The sequence below is a fragment of the Triticum urartu genome, chromosome 5A (genome assembly GCF_056163025.1).
Source record: "Triticum urartu cultivar PI428250 chromosome 5A, HENAU_Tu73, whole genome shotgun sequence".
Classification (NCBI taxonomy): Eukaryota; Viridiplantae; Streptophyta; class Magnoliopsida; order Poales; family Poaceae; genus Triticum; species Triticum urartu.
Window position 1 is genome coordinate 508810221 of NC_141877.1, and position 18132 is coordinate 508828352.

At 47.7% G+C, this 18132-nt stretch overlaps 3 protein-coding genes across 3 annotated transcripts; 1 reads left to right on the plus strand and 2 right to left on the minus strand.

Moving 5' to 3' along the window:
• Positions 1-7333: 7333 nt before the first annotated feature.
• On the minus strand, positions 7334-7906 carry LOC125507257 (uncharacterized). Its single transcript, XM_048671898.1, has one exon. The coding sequence runs from the start codon at positions 7904-7906 to the stop codon at positions 7334-7336; it is 573 nt and encodes a 190-aa protein (XP_048527855.1).
• Positions 7907-14188: 6282 nt separating this feature from the next.
• Positions 14189-15662, plus strand: LOC125510216 (glucuronoxylan 4-O-methyltransferase 1-like). Its single transcript, XM_048675316.2, has one exon. It carries the CDS (start codon positions 14437-14439, stop codon positions 15325-15327), a length of 891 nt encoding a protein of 296 aa, XP_048531273.1. The 5' UTR covers positions 14189-14436; the 3' UTR covers positions 15328-15662.
• A 1429-nt stretch (positions 15663-17091) lies between these two features.
• Positions 17092-17671, minus strand: LOC147972333 (uncharacterized). The gene is made up of 2 exons (XM_087524297.1): positions 17546-17671; positions 17092-17472 (listed from the first exon to the last, which is right to left on the minus strand). Exons 1-2 carry the CDS (start codon positions 17669-17671, stop codon positions 17092-17094), a joined length of 507 nt encoding a protein of 168 aa, XP_087380423.1.
• Positions 17672-18132: the final 461 nt, after the last annotated feature.

Consider the following 18132-nt stretch of genomic DNA (forward strand, 5'->3'; position numbering starts at 1 on the left):
TCAAGATCTTTGCATTGTGTTGACGTTGTGCTTCATTTGCAAAGTCAATGATGGTTTGTTGGGTCTCGCTCTTCCTCTTGAAGAAATACACCCACGTGTACCTTGAGTAGTCATCCACAATCACCAAGAAATACTTCCTACCTCCAAGACTATCGAAGGATGGAGGCCCAAAGAGATCCATGTGAAGGAGCTCCAAAGGCCTCTTCGAATAAATGATAGTCGTGGGAGGGTGAGCCTTCTCATGTAGCTTTCCTTCGATACAGGCACTGCAAGCACGATCTTTAGCAAAACTAACATTCGTTAGTCCACGGACATGGTCCCCCTTGAGGAGACTTTGCAAAGATCTCATATTGACATGGGCTAAACGGCGATGCCAAAGCCATCCCACATCAACTTTAGCCATTAGGCATGTCGCGGTCTTAGTGGGTCGCTCCGAAAAGTTAATCACATATAGACCGTTCTCGACATGCCCAACAAAGGCTACTTTAAGAGTCTTGCTCCACAAGAGGGCCACGGTATCGATATCAAAGAAAGTGGCAAAGCCCATGATTGCAAGTTGACGAACGGAAAGTAAATTGTATGCAAGGGACTCAACAAGCATGACCTTCTCGATCGTGAGATCATGAGAGATGACCACCTTGCCAAGTCCCAATACCTTAGAAGATGAGGCGTCACCCCACTCGACATTGGTGGGCATAGATGGAACCTTGTGCACGTCCACCACCAAGTCCTTGCTTCCGGTCATATGATTTGTAGCTCCGCTATTGAGCAACCATGATCCCCCACCGGAAGCAAACACCTACAAGAGATCAATGCTTGGTTTTAGGTACCCATTTTGTAATGGGTCCTTTGATGTTAGTAACAAGGGTCTTTGGAACCCAAATAGACCATTCAATGTATTCATGAGGAGAACCAACAAATTTGGAATAAACATGCCCATCACTAGCACGACATAACACATAAGACGGATTAAAATTGCCGACTTTGTTGGGAGGGGTGGCATTGCCCTTCTTGACATTGCCGCCCTTTGCAATGTTCTTCTTCTTTTCCTTGGACACACTCTCTCCCTCCTTCACAAAGGTTTGCATGAGAGGAGGAGGTCGTTTGGTCTTGTCATTCTTCTTCTTGTTCTTGGAGTCGGGCATGTACCCAACCCCTTCCTTGGCCACGACTTCCTTTTGACTACTCAAAAGGTCGTTGAGGTTCTTTTCACCTTGTATGCACGACACAAGGCCTTTCTCAAGCTGCTCCTTCAACTTAGCATTTTCCTCAACAAGATGTATATGCTCACAACACGGGTTAGTAGCATTTGCATTGTCAATTAAAACCATATGAGGAAATGTGGCTTTCTCCTTAGTTAGCTTCACTTGGAGTTGATCATGAGACTCCTTGAGACTAGCGTGAATACCCTTCAAGGCCTTGTGGGCCTTGTCAAGTATATCAAACTCCTCTTTGAGTCTAGCAAGATCAACCCCAAGTTCGGCCTTCTCGGAATTTAGCACACGAGAAACAACAAGAACATGATCATAATCTTTCTTTAACTTAGCATGATCAACGTTGTGTGACTCCTCAAGAGCCAAACGAAGACCACGCCCTTCCTCAAGAGCATTGGAAAGATCCGAAATCTCATCGGCATAGTCACGACTATGCCCTTCCATCTTAGTGATGGTATCTTCGTGAGCCTCGATCATGTCATTGTCTTCACCAAGTTGTTCCAAGAGAGCAACAAAGTGCTTCTTGGATTTACCCTTAAGTTTGCCCATAAAGGCCTCAAACTCATTTGCCTCCACATTAGCTCCCTCATGTTCATCAATGCTATCCGTCGAAGAAGGATGATTAATGATGGTAGTTTTGATGTTGGGGGTTACCTTGTTGGTGGCTTTAGCCATGAGGCACTTGGCGGTGATGCTCTCATTGGGTAAGTCGAAGAGAGACACCCGTGGAGTCATCGCAATGGCAACGAAGGCCATGGCAACCGACTCATCACTTTCATCATCGTCATCATCCTCATTGTACTCTTCTTGTACCACCAATGCCCTGGGAGGCGTCTTCTTGGTGAAGTTGCTCTTGTTGGGGAACGACTTGGCCTTGTCCTTTCGGATGAGCTTGCCACCATTGTCTTCCCTCTTCTCATACGGGCATTCCGCAACAAAATGACTCACGTTGCCGCAATTGTAGCAAGTCCTTACACGTTGCTTGCCCCTCGTGCCACTTGAGTTGTTTTTGCTAAAGTTTGGCCTCGAGTTTTTCTAGCTCCAAAATTGCCTTAAAGCAAGTGCCATGTGTTCATGATATGCATACTTCGTATCTTCGGGGTTGCTCTCCTCTTCTTCCTCTTCTTCTTCTTCAATGGTGAGCTTGGCCTTCAATGCAAGGTTAGGCCTCTTTGCCCTTTGAGAACGAAGCACCACATTGTTGGCGGTCTTGTCCAAAATGTTCATGGCCACAAACTCATCCAACACTTCGCTTGAGGTCAAAGTGTGGAAGTCCGGTCTTTGAAGAATGACGGAGGACATGGCCTTGTGATAGGGCATCATTGCCTTGAGGAATTTGCGCTTGATCTAATTGTCATCCGTGTCCTTGCTCCCGTGATCTCGTAGTGAGACCGCGAGTTTGGTTATTCTCCGATAAAGCTCACGGGGTTCTTCATCTTCTTTCATTGCAAACTCATCGGCCTCATCTTGTACCACTTCATAGTTGGAGCGTTGAATACTTGCGCTTCCCCGGTAGAGAGAGACAACACAATGCCATGCATATTTGGCCAAGGCGAAGGGACGAAGATGAGGTAGGTCTTCGGGTGGAATTGCATCTTGGATGATGAAGAGATCATTCTCGTTGAATTGATTGTCCGCGGCTTCTCGAGGAGTGAAGTTGCTTGAATTATGCGGATAGAAACCTTCTTCAATGGTTCTCCAAAGGTTAGTGTTCACATGATTTAAATGACGTTTAAAGCGATAAACCCAAGAATCAAAGTCCTCATTTTTCACAATCTTAGGGGGAGGACCGACATGATTTAAATGAGTAGAAGGAACCAGTCCACCATAAACAAGTGGTGGTTCCACATGAGCAAAGATGCTGGTGCCATTTTTACCACTAGAGGACGGAGCCTTTTCACTACTAGCTTCCCCCTTGTCGGGATAACATCCGTCACCTTGTCGGTGGGATCACCCACTTTCAACGGTGCGGTGGAAAGTTTAAGCCCCTCAATAAATTTAGTAAACATGCTTTCAACCTCGGTCGTCATGGAGGTCTTCAATGTCTCTAAGGCCACATTGAACTCCTCACGAGAGACCGAGGTTCCCCCATCGCCCGTAGACGGGATCGGATTCACACAGGAGTGTTCCTCCACACCGTCTACGGTATCAACCATACTCTTTGGACGGTAAAGTCCTTAAAAAAGAGATGAGGCTCTGATACCAATTGAAAGGATCGAAATGGTTGACTAGAGGGGGGTGAATAGGCAACTACCAATTTTTAACTTAACTTTATCAAATTAAACTTTGCATCAAAGTAGGTTGTCTAGATATGCAACTAGGTGAGCAACCTATATGATGCAGTACCAACAAGCAAACAAGCAAGCAAGAGAAGTAACACTAAAGAGCTTGCACAAGTAAGGGTAAGAGATAACCAAGAGTGGATCCGGTGAAGACGAGGATGTGTTACCGAAGTTCCTTCCCTTTGAAGGGAAGTACGTCTCCGTTAGAGCGGTGTGGAGGCACAATGCTCCCCAAGAAGCCACTAGGGCCACCGTATTCTCCTCACGCCCTCACACAATGCGAGATGTCGTGATTCCACTATTGGTGCCCTTGAAGGTGGCGACCGAACCTTTACAAACAAGGTTGGGGCAATCTCCACAACTTAATCAAAGACTCCCAACAAAACCACGAAGCTTCACCACAATGGACTATGGCTCCGTGGTGACCTCAACCGTCTAGGGTGCTCAAACACCCAAGAGTAACAAGATCCGCTAGGGATGAGTGGGGAAATCGAAAATCCCTTGATGGAAGTGTAGATCGGGGCCTTCTCAACCACTCCCGAGCAAATCAACAAATTTGATTGGCTAGAGAGATAGATCGGGCGAAAATGGAGCTTGGAGCATTTAATGGAGCTTGAGCAATAAATGGAGCTTGAGGGGGAAGAGGTAGGTCAAAGGGAAGAAGGGGACCCCCTTTTATAGCGGGGGCAACAATCCAACCGTTGCCCCCACCAACCAGCCCCGCACAGGGCGGTACTACCGCTAAGAGGGGGCGGTACTACCGCTAGGTCAGCGGTACTACCGCACCAGCCAGCGGCACTGCCGCGCAGAGAAGACTAGTAGGGAATAGGACTCAACGCGGTACTACCGCGGTGGTAAGGGCGGTACTACCGCTCCTGAAACGGTACTACCTTCTCTACAACCGCAACTAGTGCCGCAAAACCCGACACGAGAAAAAGAGCCCTCGAGTCGAGGCGGTAGGAGCCAGACAGCACAATGGTACTACGGCGGCGGGGTCACGGGCGGTACTACCACTGCGGAGCGGAACTGCCGCTTGTGACCCTTCAGCCGTACTACCGCTGGTAGTGCGGTACTACCGCTGGGACACAGAAGAGAGAGAGAGAGGATCTCTCCAAAGAGGCTGAGGACGAGGCGGTGGTGCCAGGCACCCCAGCGGTACTACTGATGTGGAGTCACGGGCAGTACTACCGCTGTGAAGCGGTACTGCCGCTTGTGGCTCCTCAGCGGTACTACGGCTGGGTTGCGCGGTACTACCGCTGGGACCCAGACAGGACAAAGAGAAGTGGAGAGATCTCTTCAATGGAATGGAAAAGCTTGGAGGGTGATAAGCTGATGTGTACGTGTTGATTCCACCCATGCAATACCCTAGCGGACCCCCTCTTGATAGAACGGTGCCCTCTACGCAACTAGTCCACCGAGAGAGAAACGAAAGAGCTACACCGTCTTGAAAGACACTCCGAAGGGAAGAAAACGTCTCGTGCCAGGGGTGAATCTGTGAACTATTCAAAGCACATGATTAGTCCGCAAACATGTTGTCATCAATCACCAAAACTACCTTGAGAGAGATATGCCGTAACACTCTCTCTCTCTCTCTCAGGAATCTTCTCCCCACCATAAGGCTACTCATCATACATCTAGTACTCCGGTAGTTCTTCATTCTGGACGGCAAAGCTCTGCCGGATCGCTGATTTAGTACGCGTGGATATCGACAGAGGGATCATTCCTTTGATCCTCGAATGCGAGAAAAAGTCTCATGGTTGTGAGGTTTAATCATAGTTGCGGGAATCTACATCAAGTCTACATCAACATCTGAACCAGAACCTCTTTGCATCTTCATAGTGATCTTTGATTTTATACGTAGGCTGGATTTTATTTTTGTTTTCTACTACATTTCTCAAAAGGAAAATTTCAAATTTTAACATGGCACATGTAATGATGTATCTTCAGTGTATAAATTTTTTGAAGGCAAATGGATGAATCAATGGTCACTTTGCATGCAAACCTGCCCTCTTTCCTTGTCAAAACATAGTTCCTTCCTTGGAGTGGATCCGGTTTATAAGCAGTATGTGTGACAACTTTTAGAGAAGATTCTCAAATTTGTACCGCAACCTCTAAGGGCCATATCCTAACACCGTGCCAAGTCTTATGATTTCTGGCTTCGTTTGCATTTTATAGAATTAAAATGACAATAACTCCCTATGCCAGTGATTGAGTCTTGGCCCCTTTGTGTATGGAAGTCCTAGTAGTTACTTGCACACGTCCTAAAAATAGACTCAAGGACACAAGTAGGATTTTTTTTTCAACTCATTTATGGCGACTATTTCATGTACATGTAGTCCAAATTTGAATTATATCCATTAGATGCCTAGAAATGCACTTAATTACTCAAATATAGCAAAGGAACACTGAAAATGCCAAATTTTAACATAAGACATGTAATGGTGCATGTTGATTAATTGTTTTTGAAGGGCAAAGAATGAATCAGCGGTCGCTGCGCTCTCACAAGAGAAGGAAGTAAAGCAAATAAAAGAACAGAAATAAAGAAAGAAATAAGAAAAGAAGAGAGAAAAAAGGAAGAAACAAAGAAAAGTAAATAGAAGAAGAAAGCATATAACAAAGAAAAGAAAATAAATAAATAAAATAGAATAAACACATAAATAGAAGAAAAATAAAATATTTGTCGAGTGCTCTATGTCGAGCACTTGGCAAGGGGATAACACTGTCACTCTGCTATCAACAACGGCGTCCACGGACACGTGCCACTGTGTTCTCCGTGTGCTTGGTCTTTGTCAACCGTCGGCTTCATTTGGCGCCTAGTGCAACGTTTTGCCAACTCTCTTCTAGATGGTACTCGACAATGGTGATGCTTCGCCGAGTGTGATTTTTTTGTCGAGCCTTTTCTCTAAGCACTCGACAAAGGCCTTGTTTGCCGAGTTCTCGATAAAATGCACTCGCCAAACTACCTAACACTTGGTCTTGGAAGTTTTTCTTGTAGTGTTTCTTTGACTCTACCCTTTTGTTGCTCTAGATTGATGACTCCGCCTCGTGGGAAACCTTATACGGAGAGGATATATAACCATTGTCCAACCAAGGAGGATATATAACCATTGTCCATCAAGAATATCAGGAGATATATGAAAGGCACGTCAAAACAAATGTAGCAAAATACTCATGTCTTCACAACTTGTTTATCTTGTCAAAGGTGTCCGAACAACTCCTCCAATTTCAATCGTAAGGTGTGTGCATGTGTCTCATTAGTGACATGGTTCAAAACACCCATTGTCAATGTCAACAGGTGGATTAAATGAGATTGTATATGCTCGTTGGAGCCTTCACACATCTTCTTGTTGTAGTGGATTGAGGCCAATACTGAAGGCCGAGGCGGAGAACTCTGCCAAGTTCATCAGAAACATCATCTACAAATATGGTGTTCCCCGTTCCGCATAACATCATCGTTGGTAGTGGCTCAAATAGTACTTGCTTCATGCCTAATTTTTGTGTTGTTGAAACTGTAGTTTTGTTGCTATTGCAAAACTCAATGCTCTGTATGGGAGGGTCAATTTACCACGGTATGCTATTGTAAGTCTAAGAGCATCTCCAATAGATGGTCCAAAATTTGGCGATCTAAAACCGGAGATGTAAAATTTGGACCACCAAAAAGTGCATTTTGGAGCTTCGAAAAAAGCTCAACTCCAACAGATGGTCCAAATTAATGGTCCAAAAGAGCAACTCCAATAGATGGTCCAAAATGAAGATGTAAAACGACATACTACTAGTCCATTCAACATAGTTTCATAGATCAACTTCAACTACTACTTATTCAAACTACTAGATAAACTACTCCTCATCGGAGCTACGGAACTGCTCCCAGAACTCCTCCTTCGTCGGGTCGTCGCACCCCTCCTCCTCCTCCTCCGAGAAGTCTGCCCAATCCTCCTCGGAAGAGGACTCGATGGGGATCACCGTCGAGGGACCGGCCTCATCCTCCTTCTTCGGCCCCTTCTTCTTCTGCTCTGCCTCACGCTTCCAGTAGTACTCCATCTCGGCCTGGACATACTCCGGATGCTCCCAAGCAAACCTCGCCATCGCCTCCTCATCGGTCTCGCCAGCACTGACGACAACCGACGGCTTCTTCGTCTTCTTCTTCTTCGTCGTCGTGATCTCCTTCATGTTGATGCCCTGCGGCACAAGCATCTCCGCTTCCGCCCGACTCTCGATCTCTGGAAAGTTAAGGTGCGACCGAGGCCTCTCGGCACGCCACATCGCCACGTCATAGGCATGCGCGGCCTCGTGGGCGGAGGGGTACGTGCCGATCCACCAATGCCTTGCGGCGTCGGAGATCTCCACACCCCAGTTGCCGGAGGGCTTCTGCCTCACGTCGAAGAAGCCCGACTTGCCCTTCGGCACCATCGGAGAGCAGTGGAGCGGCGTGCGGCCAGGGCGGTGGCGGGCGGAGTGGTGGCAGAGCTGCGGGGCGGCGATGGCGGGCGGGGCGGTGGCGGGCGGAGCCGGGCATGGCGGATCTGCGGGGCGGAGCTACGGGGAGGGCGGGCGGCGATGCGGCGTGGAAACAGCGGCGGGTGGCGGGGCCGGATCCGCGGCGGGCGGGTGGCGGGGCGGCGTGGAAATAGCGGCGGGGGACGGAGCGGCGCCGGGTCTGATGCCGGCGGCGTGCGGTGAGGTGGCGGGGCGGCGGCAGACGGGCGAGCGGTCGGGAACGGAAATGAAGTGATGGTTGGGTGTTCGCGGGCGGCGGCTGGTTTTGGACCAGATTCATCTCGTGATGTATATTTGCATCGCGAGGTGTTGCATTTTACATCACAAGGAGGTCGCGGTCCAATTTTCTTTGCATATGGACCGTCTGTTGGAGCAGCGTTTTTTACCCCAAAAAGGTCCAAAAGTTAATTATTTTTACATTTGTACCATCTGTTGAAGATGCTCTTAGGCCCCGCTTGGTTCCTCGTTTTAGGGCCCAATATACCTGTAAAATATACCCCTGTAAAATAAAAACGGATGGGCCTGTCGTTGGTGCTTGGCATGTCGTTTTTGGGCTGTAAGTTTTACACTGGTTTTCTCGTTTACACCCGTATCAGGCCGGTATCCGATACAGACCAGAGGCCGTCGTTTTTCCCCACCTCGCCTCTCGCTCGAGACCTAGATCGAGTTGCGCCGCCGGGAGGCGCCGGGGCTGGTGTCCACGAGGTGGTCAAGCAACGGCGTTCGCGACGACGACGAGGTGAGGCGCAGAAGACGGTGGCCACGACGGGGGTTAGGCGCGCCGACGACGGCGACTCGTTCCTGGCCGCGACGGTGACGGCGACTCGCTCCTGGCCGCGACAGTGACGGCGACTCGCTCCTGGCCGCGACGGCGACGTTGGCCGGCAGCCGTGACCTGACCGTGACGGCGAATCGCTCATCCTCCTCTGCTCCACCAAGGTATCCTCCCTCCTCCTCCTCCTCCTCTGCCATCCCTCCCCGCCCCTTCCCCGTTCAACCGGCGGCGGAGTACTCCTTTGGCGACGTGGCCGTCCTGCTTGGTCATGATTAGCCCGAACCCTCCTGCCAGTTAACAGCTGCTGCCAAAGTTTCACAAGAATTCAGTTCGTTAGCTGTTGTCGAAGTTCAGATTGATGTAAACCTAGAAATACTGATAAACAAACAGATGAACAATGGTCCAATGATTTGTTTATGAACAGGGTCCAATAAACTTCCATGGGTTTATGAATAGTTCATCTGTTTTCTTTGTCCAGTTGTGCAAATAGAATGCTAACTAAGCTGGGCCTGTTTGATAAGTTATATAACTGCAACACCTATTATTGCTACTGATATCATTGGCTCATTGCTGCCTTTGTGCAATGCAGAACTGTTAAGAGTGATTTGGAGGATTCAAGATTCTGTGAAGCTCTTTTGACATTTAAAGCTCAGAACTGAAGGTACTTAATAAACTGAAAAGCATTCAGTCCAGCTTGTGTGTGTGTCACTGATTTATTCTTCATTGTTTTGCGCATGTGCTTGTCTATATACATCTATACTCGACTGTTACATCAATCAATAAAAGTATGGTAATATCTTTTCATGTTACACTAATCTCGTTATCTTGATGTGCTAGTGCTCCTTTTATTCCAATGTCATAACATAGATTATATATACTACTGTGTTTACTTTGAAGGAGAGTTACGGTATTTATTTTGTAATCTCTTCTCGCTAGATAATGGATACAAGTAACCATGATGATGGATATGAGTCATGTACTGATTCTGAGGAGGAGGAGGAGGAGATGATGTTTCTTGTCTTCCCGACAATATATTGTATATCTTCTAGGAGGGAAAAGATTCCAGTGAACACATCCATTCTTACGGGAGCTAAGTATATCCGAGAAATATTGGATGGCCACCCTCAACGGTGCCTTGATATTCTTAGGATGGAATCCCATATCTTCCAACTTCTATGTGACCATCTTAGATCCAAAAATCTTCTAAAAAATTCAAAAGGAGTCAGTGTTGAAGAGCAACTAGGGATGTTTATGTACATGCTATCCAGGAATGCGAGTTATCATACGTTGACTGATAGGTTTCAGCACAGTCCTGAAACGGTGCATAGGCATATCAATGGATGCTTCAACGCTATGAGATCATTGGCATTTGACCTTATCAAGCATAGTTCGCTAGATACTCATTGGAAAATATCAACAAATCCCCAGTTTTGGCCTTTCTTTGAGGCACACGCCATCCCTTGCTATGTACTTTAGGAATTTATATCCTCCCTTAGTATAACACATATAGTAACCATAGCTTGTTTAATGCAAAACTGCCTAGGGGCAATAGATGGGACTCATGTTCCCATGACCATTACATCCAACGAGGCTGCTCCATACAGGAATAGAAAGGGGACCCTCTCCCAAAATGTGATGGTCGCCTGCGACTTCGATCTCAACTTTGTTTATGTGTCAGCTGGTTGGGAGGGGTCTGCCTCAGATGCCGGAGTATTGAAATCTGCTATTCAATCGGGCTTCCATGTACCTCCGAGCAAGTATTATTTGGTTGACGGAGGCTATGCAAACACACCACAGTTTCTAGCTCCGTACCGTGGAGTTCGTTACCATCTAAAAGATTTCGGTAGAGGTGGCCCTCGTCCAAAGAACCCCAAAGAATTATTCAATCTAAGGCATGCCCGTCTACGGAACCATATAGAGCGTACAATTGGTGTATGGAAAATGTGATTTCCTATTTTAAAAGTTGGCACACATTACCCAATTGACACTCAAGTCAAAATTCCTATGGCGGCAGCTGTATTTCACAATATAATCCGGAGTCACAGAGGTGATGAACAATGGCTAGATACGCAACAAATGCAAATTGACCCTCTTCTATTTGTCACTCTTCCTGATGGAGATGACAGACCTCGACATGTTCCTACATCCTCAAGCAATCAAAGGGACATTGGTAATTCTATGAGAGATGAAATTGCCAACAGGATGTGGGCGGACTATCAAAGAATTCGAAGTGAAAGATCTTCACGGAGATCTACTAGCTAATAATTTAAGTTTTTATTCTGTCAAAGTAATTTATTGTAATGATGTGGAATTTGAGATATAAAGATGACATTTGAGTTATGTTAATGTTTCATTTGAGTTATGTAAGGATGACATTTGAGTTATGTTATTAGGATCGATCCTATATATTAGCAACATTTGAGTTATGTTAATGTTTCATTTCATATTACTTGATGTGATTTTGCATTTTCAGATTCTTATATTTCTTAATGTGATGTTGGATTTTCATATTCTTATGTTGCTTAATGTGATCAGATTCTTGTATTGATTTATTGCTAAAGTTACATTGTCATAGGTTCAATATGACGCAAAATAGGGCTAAGTGGACAGCAAGGTATGAGAAAGGTCTCGTGGAGGTACTTACAGAGTACAATCTATCTCATTACCGTGGCCAAAATGGGTGGACTACCGAAGGATGGAATCAAGTTGTCAAGGAACTGAACAATTTATATCCAGAGGCAAGGTTTACCAAGGATCAGGTTCAAGATAAGGAAGCTCAGTTGAAAAAGCACTACAAAAATATCAAGTTGATAGTCAACCGCTCTGGAATATCATGGAATGATATTGCATGTGTGATCAACACCACGCCTGAAAAATGGGAAGAGATCATTGCAGTAAGTTTTTATTCCTTCTAACTTTTGATTTCCTTATATGTGCATGAACTTTTCATGCCTATGCATGATCTGCTCACACCTTTCTATTAATTATGTAGGAGGACCCAAAGCTCAAAATGTATGAAGGAAAGAGCTTTCCATTGTACGAGGCATTGGGTGTGCTCTATGAAGGACACATTGCGCAAGGAAGACACTGCCTCACATCAAGGAAGCCTCCGATTGGCACAAATACAGGTAGCAACTTTGGAGCGAAGGATAAGATGGTTGCAAGCACTAGCAAGAAAAATACAAGACATGGAAGAGATGACAACGTAAGGACTTCTTCAATAATTGACATCAATGATACTCCTACATTAGATGATGTGGATGAAAGAGAGAACACTGTCAATGACGAGGAAGAATTAGCCAGTGAAGATGCTGATGGCGATCAACCACAAATAAGTGAATCAAGTGCAAAAGGGAAAAAAACTAAGAAACAAAAAGGTGCCACATCTGTACAGCGGCTTGAAGATTCCATGATGGCTTATGTGAATTTCAAGAAAGATCAAGCTTCCAAGAAGGAAAAAGTGTCACAGCAAGGAAAACAACCCTCAATTACAGAATGCTTGCAGGTCTTGAATGACATGGATGATGTTCCCGACGAGGTCAAAATCTTTGCCTCTGATGTTTTCAAGGATGCAGCAAATCGTGAGATTTTCCTGGGTTACAACTCAAGATTGCGGGGTATGTGGCTAAAGAAGGAAGTCGACAAGATTAGTCCTCAGCCTCCTCCTTGTAAGTACCACTATCTTGGTTTTCTGCATTTCTTCTCCCCACTAAAGATAAGTTTGTAAGGCTTAGTTGAGCGAGTATTCCTTTGCAGCTCGGCTTTCATCTGGTGCTATTCCTTCAATCAATCTGGTGCTCTGATCAAAGGTATTGTACGTGCTCCTTTTATTTTCGCTAGGTTAATCAATAGAATGTATCCCAATCTTCATTTTTGCTTGCTCTGTTTATTGCATGATTGCTTGCCCTGTTTATTGGGGTTCTACAAATGGTCTCAGCTTCAGAGTTATATTGTTGGTGCTGATGTTCCAATCCCCCTTTGCAACATAATATTCTAGACATGTGTAGACTTGTTGCTGCCTAGAACATTTTTCTTATTCAAGATTTTGTTTATATTGCTGCCATGTTGTTTCTGCATCGGTGTTTCTTGAAAAATAATGCAGTTACTTTAAACTTGAGTGACATGCTATGGCTACCTTGCACCATCTGGCTCCCCTTGGTAATTCAGGATTTTGTGCTAATCTTTTTGACATGCATGGTTGTTCTCAACATCCGTGGTTGGTATCATTCTTAGAGCACAAAGTGATCATTATATAGCTAATGTTTTTTTTCAGGTCGCCCTTTCGCATGATTCTGTAGTTACCCGAGTCCATGAAGCAGTCATAATCTTTCAGAAATATTTTATGTCTAGACGCACACCGATTCAACAATTGCCGAGTCCTAACTTTGGTTATGTACCATGCTAGCGAGACAAGACAAGTATGCCTCAATAGAATTGTAATTTAAATTACTGACTTTGAGCACTATGAGTTATCGGAACTATTTTCAAATGGAAGATTGCAAAAATATGATTTTTTTACTGATGTTGTGCTATTGTAATATAAATGAAAATTTTAGCTCATTTTATACTTGTCCAATTTGTGTCGAAGTGCAGTTGTATTGAAAATTGCTTGTGTAGTCTGTGCTGTTGAATATGCGTGTACTCACGCATATTTTACAAGTGGATTGAAACCTGGAGAGCCAAGCACATATTACAACCGGAGAGAAAATACCACCCTTCGGAATGTATTTGGTTGGAGGCTGGTATAATACAGGTGTAAAAGATTACAGGGGTGGCAGAAAAACTACATTCCAAGCGGGGCCTTAGGATGCAAGATGGGCTCAAGACCATGTATCAAAATTGTGACAGCTTGCAAAATGACATCCTCCTGGCCTCGCCTGCCGCCGCAATCCGGTCCATCCCCCTGGCCTGGTGCTTCTACCATCACCGTGTTGGGCGCCTTGGATCTAGCGGTCGACCTGCTCCGGAGGAAGTCACTAGGGACCCTTATCGGCCCAGGTAAACTGACAATCATGCATAGTGAGCTCTCATGGATCCAAGCTGTCAATAATAACATCGAGCAAGAATGGTCACCGAGTGTCACACTGGGTCTTTGTTCTTTCCTGCAGACAACCAAGATGAAACTCTCGTTTTTGTGTCTTTCTATGGGCCTTCTCGCAAATACATCAAGACAACGATAAGCCAATGCTTGTGATAGTAATATCTATTTAAATGCTTCTCCAAACAAAATTCATATCTAAACTGATGATAAGACCGTGGCCGACATCCATCCCTCAGGACGTCTACTTCGTACTTAAAGCACAATAATTAGTACCATATATATCTCAAGGGGGAAAAACCCAGGAAATACACGGGACATTCGGCCCATTCCTTAGCATGAACGCGTCGCGTCCTCTCAACCGAAAGGGCGCCCCACAACGCAAAGGACGCATCCATCCGCCCGTCCATCCGAAAGCCAACCCTACACCAAACTCTGCAGGTCTCGTGTCCTCATCACCCAACCCCATCATCACAATCTCATCCGCCCTCCCCTCGCCATCCTCCATTACCAATCTTCCGTCGCCTCTCCTCTCCTTCCTTCAACCATCGTCCTCGCCTATAAACCTCTCACGACCCAAGAACCCACGTAGGCCGGGCGCGCAACGAGAAGAACCGACGAGCTCTCCTCATGTCGAGCCCCACGCACGTCCGCAAGGCCCTCCACCTCGCCGCCATGAAGGCCAAGCTGCAGGGCGTCGCCGGCCACCGCCTCCTCCTCGTCACCGCCCTCGCCGCCTTCCTCCTCCTCTTCTCCGCCCGCACGCTATTCTCCTCCTCCCGTGGCCCTGGCGCCGCCTCGCGGCTGAGCGGCGACGGGTCGTGCTCGAAGCTGCCGGCGCCCGTGGCCGAGGCCCTGGTGCACTACGCGACGTCGAACGTGACGCCGCAGCAGACGGCGGCGGAGATCGGGGTGTCGCTGCGCGTGCTGCAGCGCCGCTCGCCCTGCAACTTCCTGGTGTTCGGCCTCGGCCACGACAGCCCCATGTGGGCGGCGCTCAACCACGGCGGCCGCACGGTGTTCCTCGAGGAGGACGCGTCCTGGATCGCCTCCGTCCGCTCCGCGCACCCGGGCCTCGAGTCGTACCACGTCACCTACGACACCCGCCTGACCGAGGCCGACGAGCTCATCGCCCTGCGGGACCACCCGGGGTGCACCGCGCAGCCGGACCTCGCCGCCGCCGCCGAGGCCTCGTGCCGGCTGGCGCTGCGCGGCCTCCCCGCCGTGTTCCACGAGGTGGAGTGGGACCTCATCATGGTGGACGCGCCCACGGGGTGGACGCCCGAGGCGCCCGGGAGGATGGGCGCCATCTACACGGCCGGCATGGCGGCGCGCGCGCGGCGGCCCGGCGACGGCGCGACGGACGTGTTCGTGCACGACGTGGACCGCACGGTGGAGGACAGGTTCTCCAAGGCGTTCCTGTGCGACGCCTACCTCACGGAGCAGGTCGGCAGGATCCGGCACTTCGTCATCCCCAGCCACCGGGAGAAGCCCGGCACGCCCTTCTGCCCTCAGAACTGATTATTATCGGCTACCCGTTTTATCCTCCTTCATTATAGTAGGACCGCACACCTACCTTGATCAGGACACACACGCATGCTGAAGCCTGAAGGACGGTCATGCCATACACCATTGGAGGTAGTTAATGGCGTCAGATCGAGAAACGAGCGTTCGCGATCGAGTAGTCCGGAGAAAATCAGTGTGATTTTCCTTCCATCTGCGGATGCAGTTGATAGCGGTGGTTCTAGCTCCATGGTTCCTGGTAGTTGATCAAGAGTGGAGCATGTATCATGCAAACTATATGTTGTAATTATCTGCAATGTTTCTATTAGTATTTTGGCCAGATATTTTGCTTTTGTATTGTGTGGCTCATAATAAAAGAGATCGAGATGCACGTGGAGTGAGGACAATGGGATTTTTTGTTTTGTTTGAAGCGATAATACCAGTGATGAATATATATATATATATATATATATATATATATATATATATATATTATAAGCACTAGCTACTTGCATATTTTTGGAAGGCAGGCTATAGTGGTGGTTTTTTAGCCGGTATCAAGGCTATAGTGATGGTATCTTAGCTGGTATCATGCATTCAAGACTAGCAAACATGATGATGTGATAGATAATTACAGAAGAACAAGAAGGTTAGAGTAACGTAGGTAGATACCGCATCATAATAAATGATATGCTACTATTTATCATGCAAGACAATAAATAAGATAGGCTCATCTACACTACTACTATGCACAATGAAGATGGTATCATACACTAGTATGATATGCATGATACTAATATATGATACTCCACTATGATTAGCCTAAAGACGATACAAGTTACTGATAGGTTGGAAAGTGCAGGTTGGCTGGTGAGTGTAATTTGGTTAATACTACAGTGCATTATTCTTCTTACCACTGAAAGGACGTCCATCGGCTTCAACATTAATCAGTCCAGTACTTGTCCATGTTCCTTTCTTTGATTGAAAGGAAGTAGGAGTACTTGTCCATGTGTGTTCTGAATTTTCTATCTGGCTAGCTGACGCTGACGCTGGCAGCAGTAAGGGAGGGTGCCCCTCACCTGATTTTGATTGCTTGGTACGCTGCCCTTTTGCTAGGGCGGTGAACTGCCTGCCATTTTGTAGACAGCCGCCCGCCCCGCCTTGCTTTTCATTTCATTTCCACGGCACAGTGCCCAGGAACTGTACCTTGGCACAGGAGCTGAGTTTTGATTGCCAACGGCGTACGGGACGAGCTCCAAGAAGTTGTTTAACGAGTTCAAAAACGTGCGTGTGACGTACGTCTGATGTTTCTCTTGTTTCTAGAGGCCGGATGCATTCCAGATTTCCAATCAGTTCGATAAACGGGAAACAAGCCACTACTGTACTCCAGTAGCAACTCTGAAACCTCCCCTTGAGATCTCAAAACAGAGGCCCCAAACCTCACTACTCCCTCCCTTCCGGCAGAGACGAAGCCAGTGCATTAGAGCCTTAGAGCATCTCCAACAGGCGCCTAACGCGGCGCGCGCAAAAAACAGCTTTAGCGCGCGCCCATCGCCTGGTTTGGCACGGCGCGCTGGACTTGTTCCAGCAGCGCGCGCGCCGCACCAGCAGCGCGCAAAAAATGTAGCGCGCACATAATTTTTTTTAAATTTTCGAACGCATAGATAAAATAAAAACTAGATAGATTGCATAAATAAAAAACGATACAAAGGTATTTTACATCGGTGCAACTAGATAGATAGTTCGAAAGCATAGATAAACTACGGCGCAACTAGATAGAAACTACTCTAAGTCGCTATCATCATCACCATTATCATCCTCAGCGGTATCGTCCGAGGTGTCTAGCCAGATGTCCAGCCACCGATCATCGTTCGGCGCGAAGAACAACTGTCCACCTGCTGCAACGATGTCGGACTGCGCATTCGCCAACGCCTTCCGCTGACGCCTTTCCAACCGCGTCTCGCGGCGCCTTCGCGTGTCCTCCTCGCGGCGCCTTGCCCAGTAGGCCTGCTCGTAGGCGACGTCCTCCGGGTGGCGCTGGCGCCACTCCGCCATGACCCGCTCGTCCTCCTGGGCGACGAGGAGGCGGCGTTGCCGCTCGGCGTGCTCCGCACGGTCTTCCGCCGTGTTCAGACGAGGCAGAGGGGCGAGGTTGAGCGCTTGCTGGAGCGTGTACACATCTTGAAAGTTCATCTGGCCGCGCGGCCAGCCTAGGCGCCACGCCGCCGCGTCGTACGCGCGCCGTCCCGTACATGCCGAGGCCGAGCCGGAGTTCGCCGGAGCGTATCTCCGCGGTGTAGCAGCCGTTGGAGCGCAGGCGGACGCCGCGGTAGCCGGACGCTCCTCGGCGGCGCGGCGGCATGGCGGTGCGTCGGTGGCGGGGCGCTGGAGCGGCGCGTGGTAGAGAGGGAGAGGAAGAGGGGAAGAGGAAGTGTGGAGAAGTGCGTGGCGAAACGGCGCGCAGCTTTATAGGCGCGCACGAAGCGGCGCGCCAAATCTTGCGCGCGAGCTTGCGCCTTTTCGCGCGCGCGCAAACGGTTCCGGCGCACGCTTGTTTCCCGCGGCCGCTAAAGCGCGGCAAACCGCCTCGCGCGCTAAAAGCTAGGTTTACCGCGCGCGCGCGTCGTTTAGGGCGTTTGTTGGAGATGCTCTTAGAGGTGGCGACCGGTGAGTGAATACTACTGGTTTTCTCATGCATATAGTATAATACTAGCAGTAGAGCATCTCCAATATATGATACTCCATTTGAAAATACTTGTTCAAAAAATAATTATATCTAGATTTATTTTAATTATAGATACATCTATTTTATCTATTTTAAGA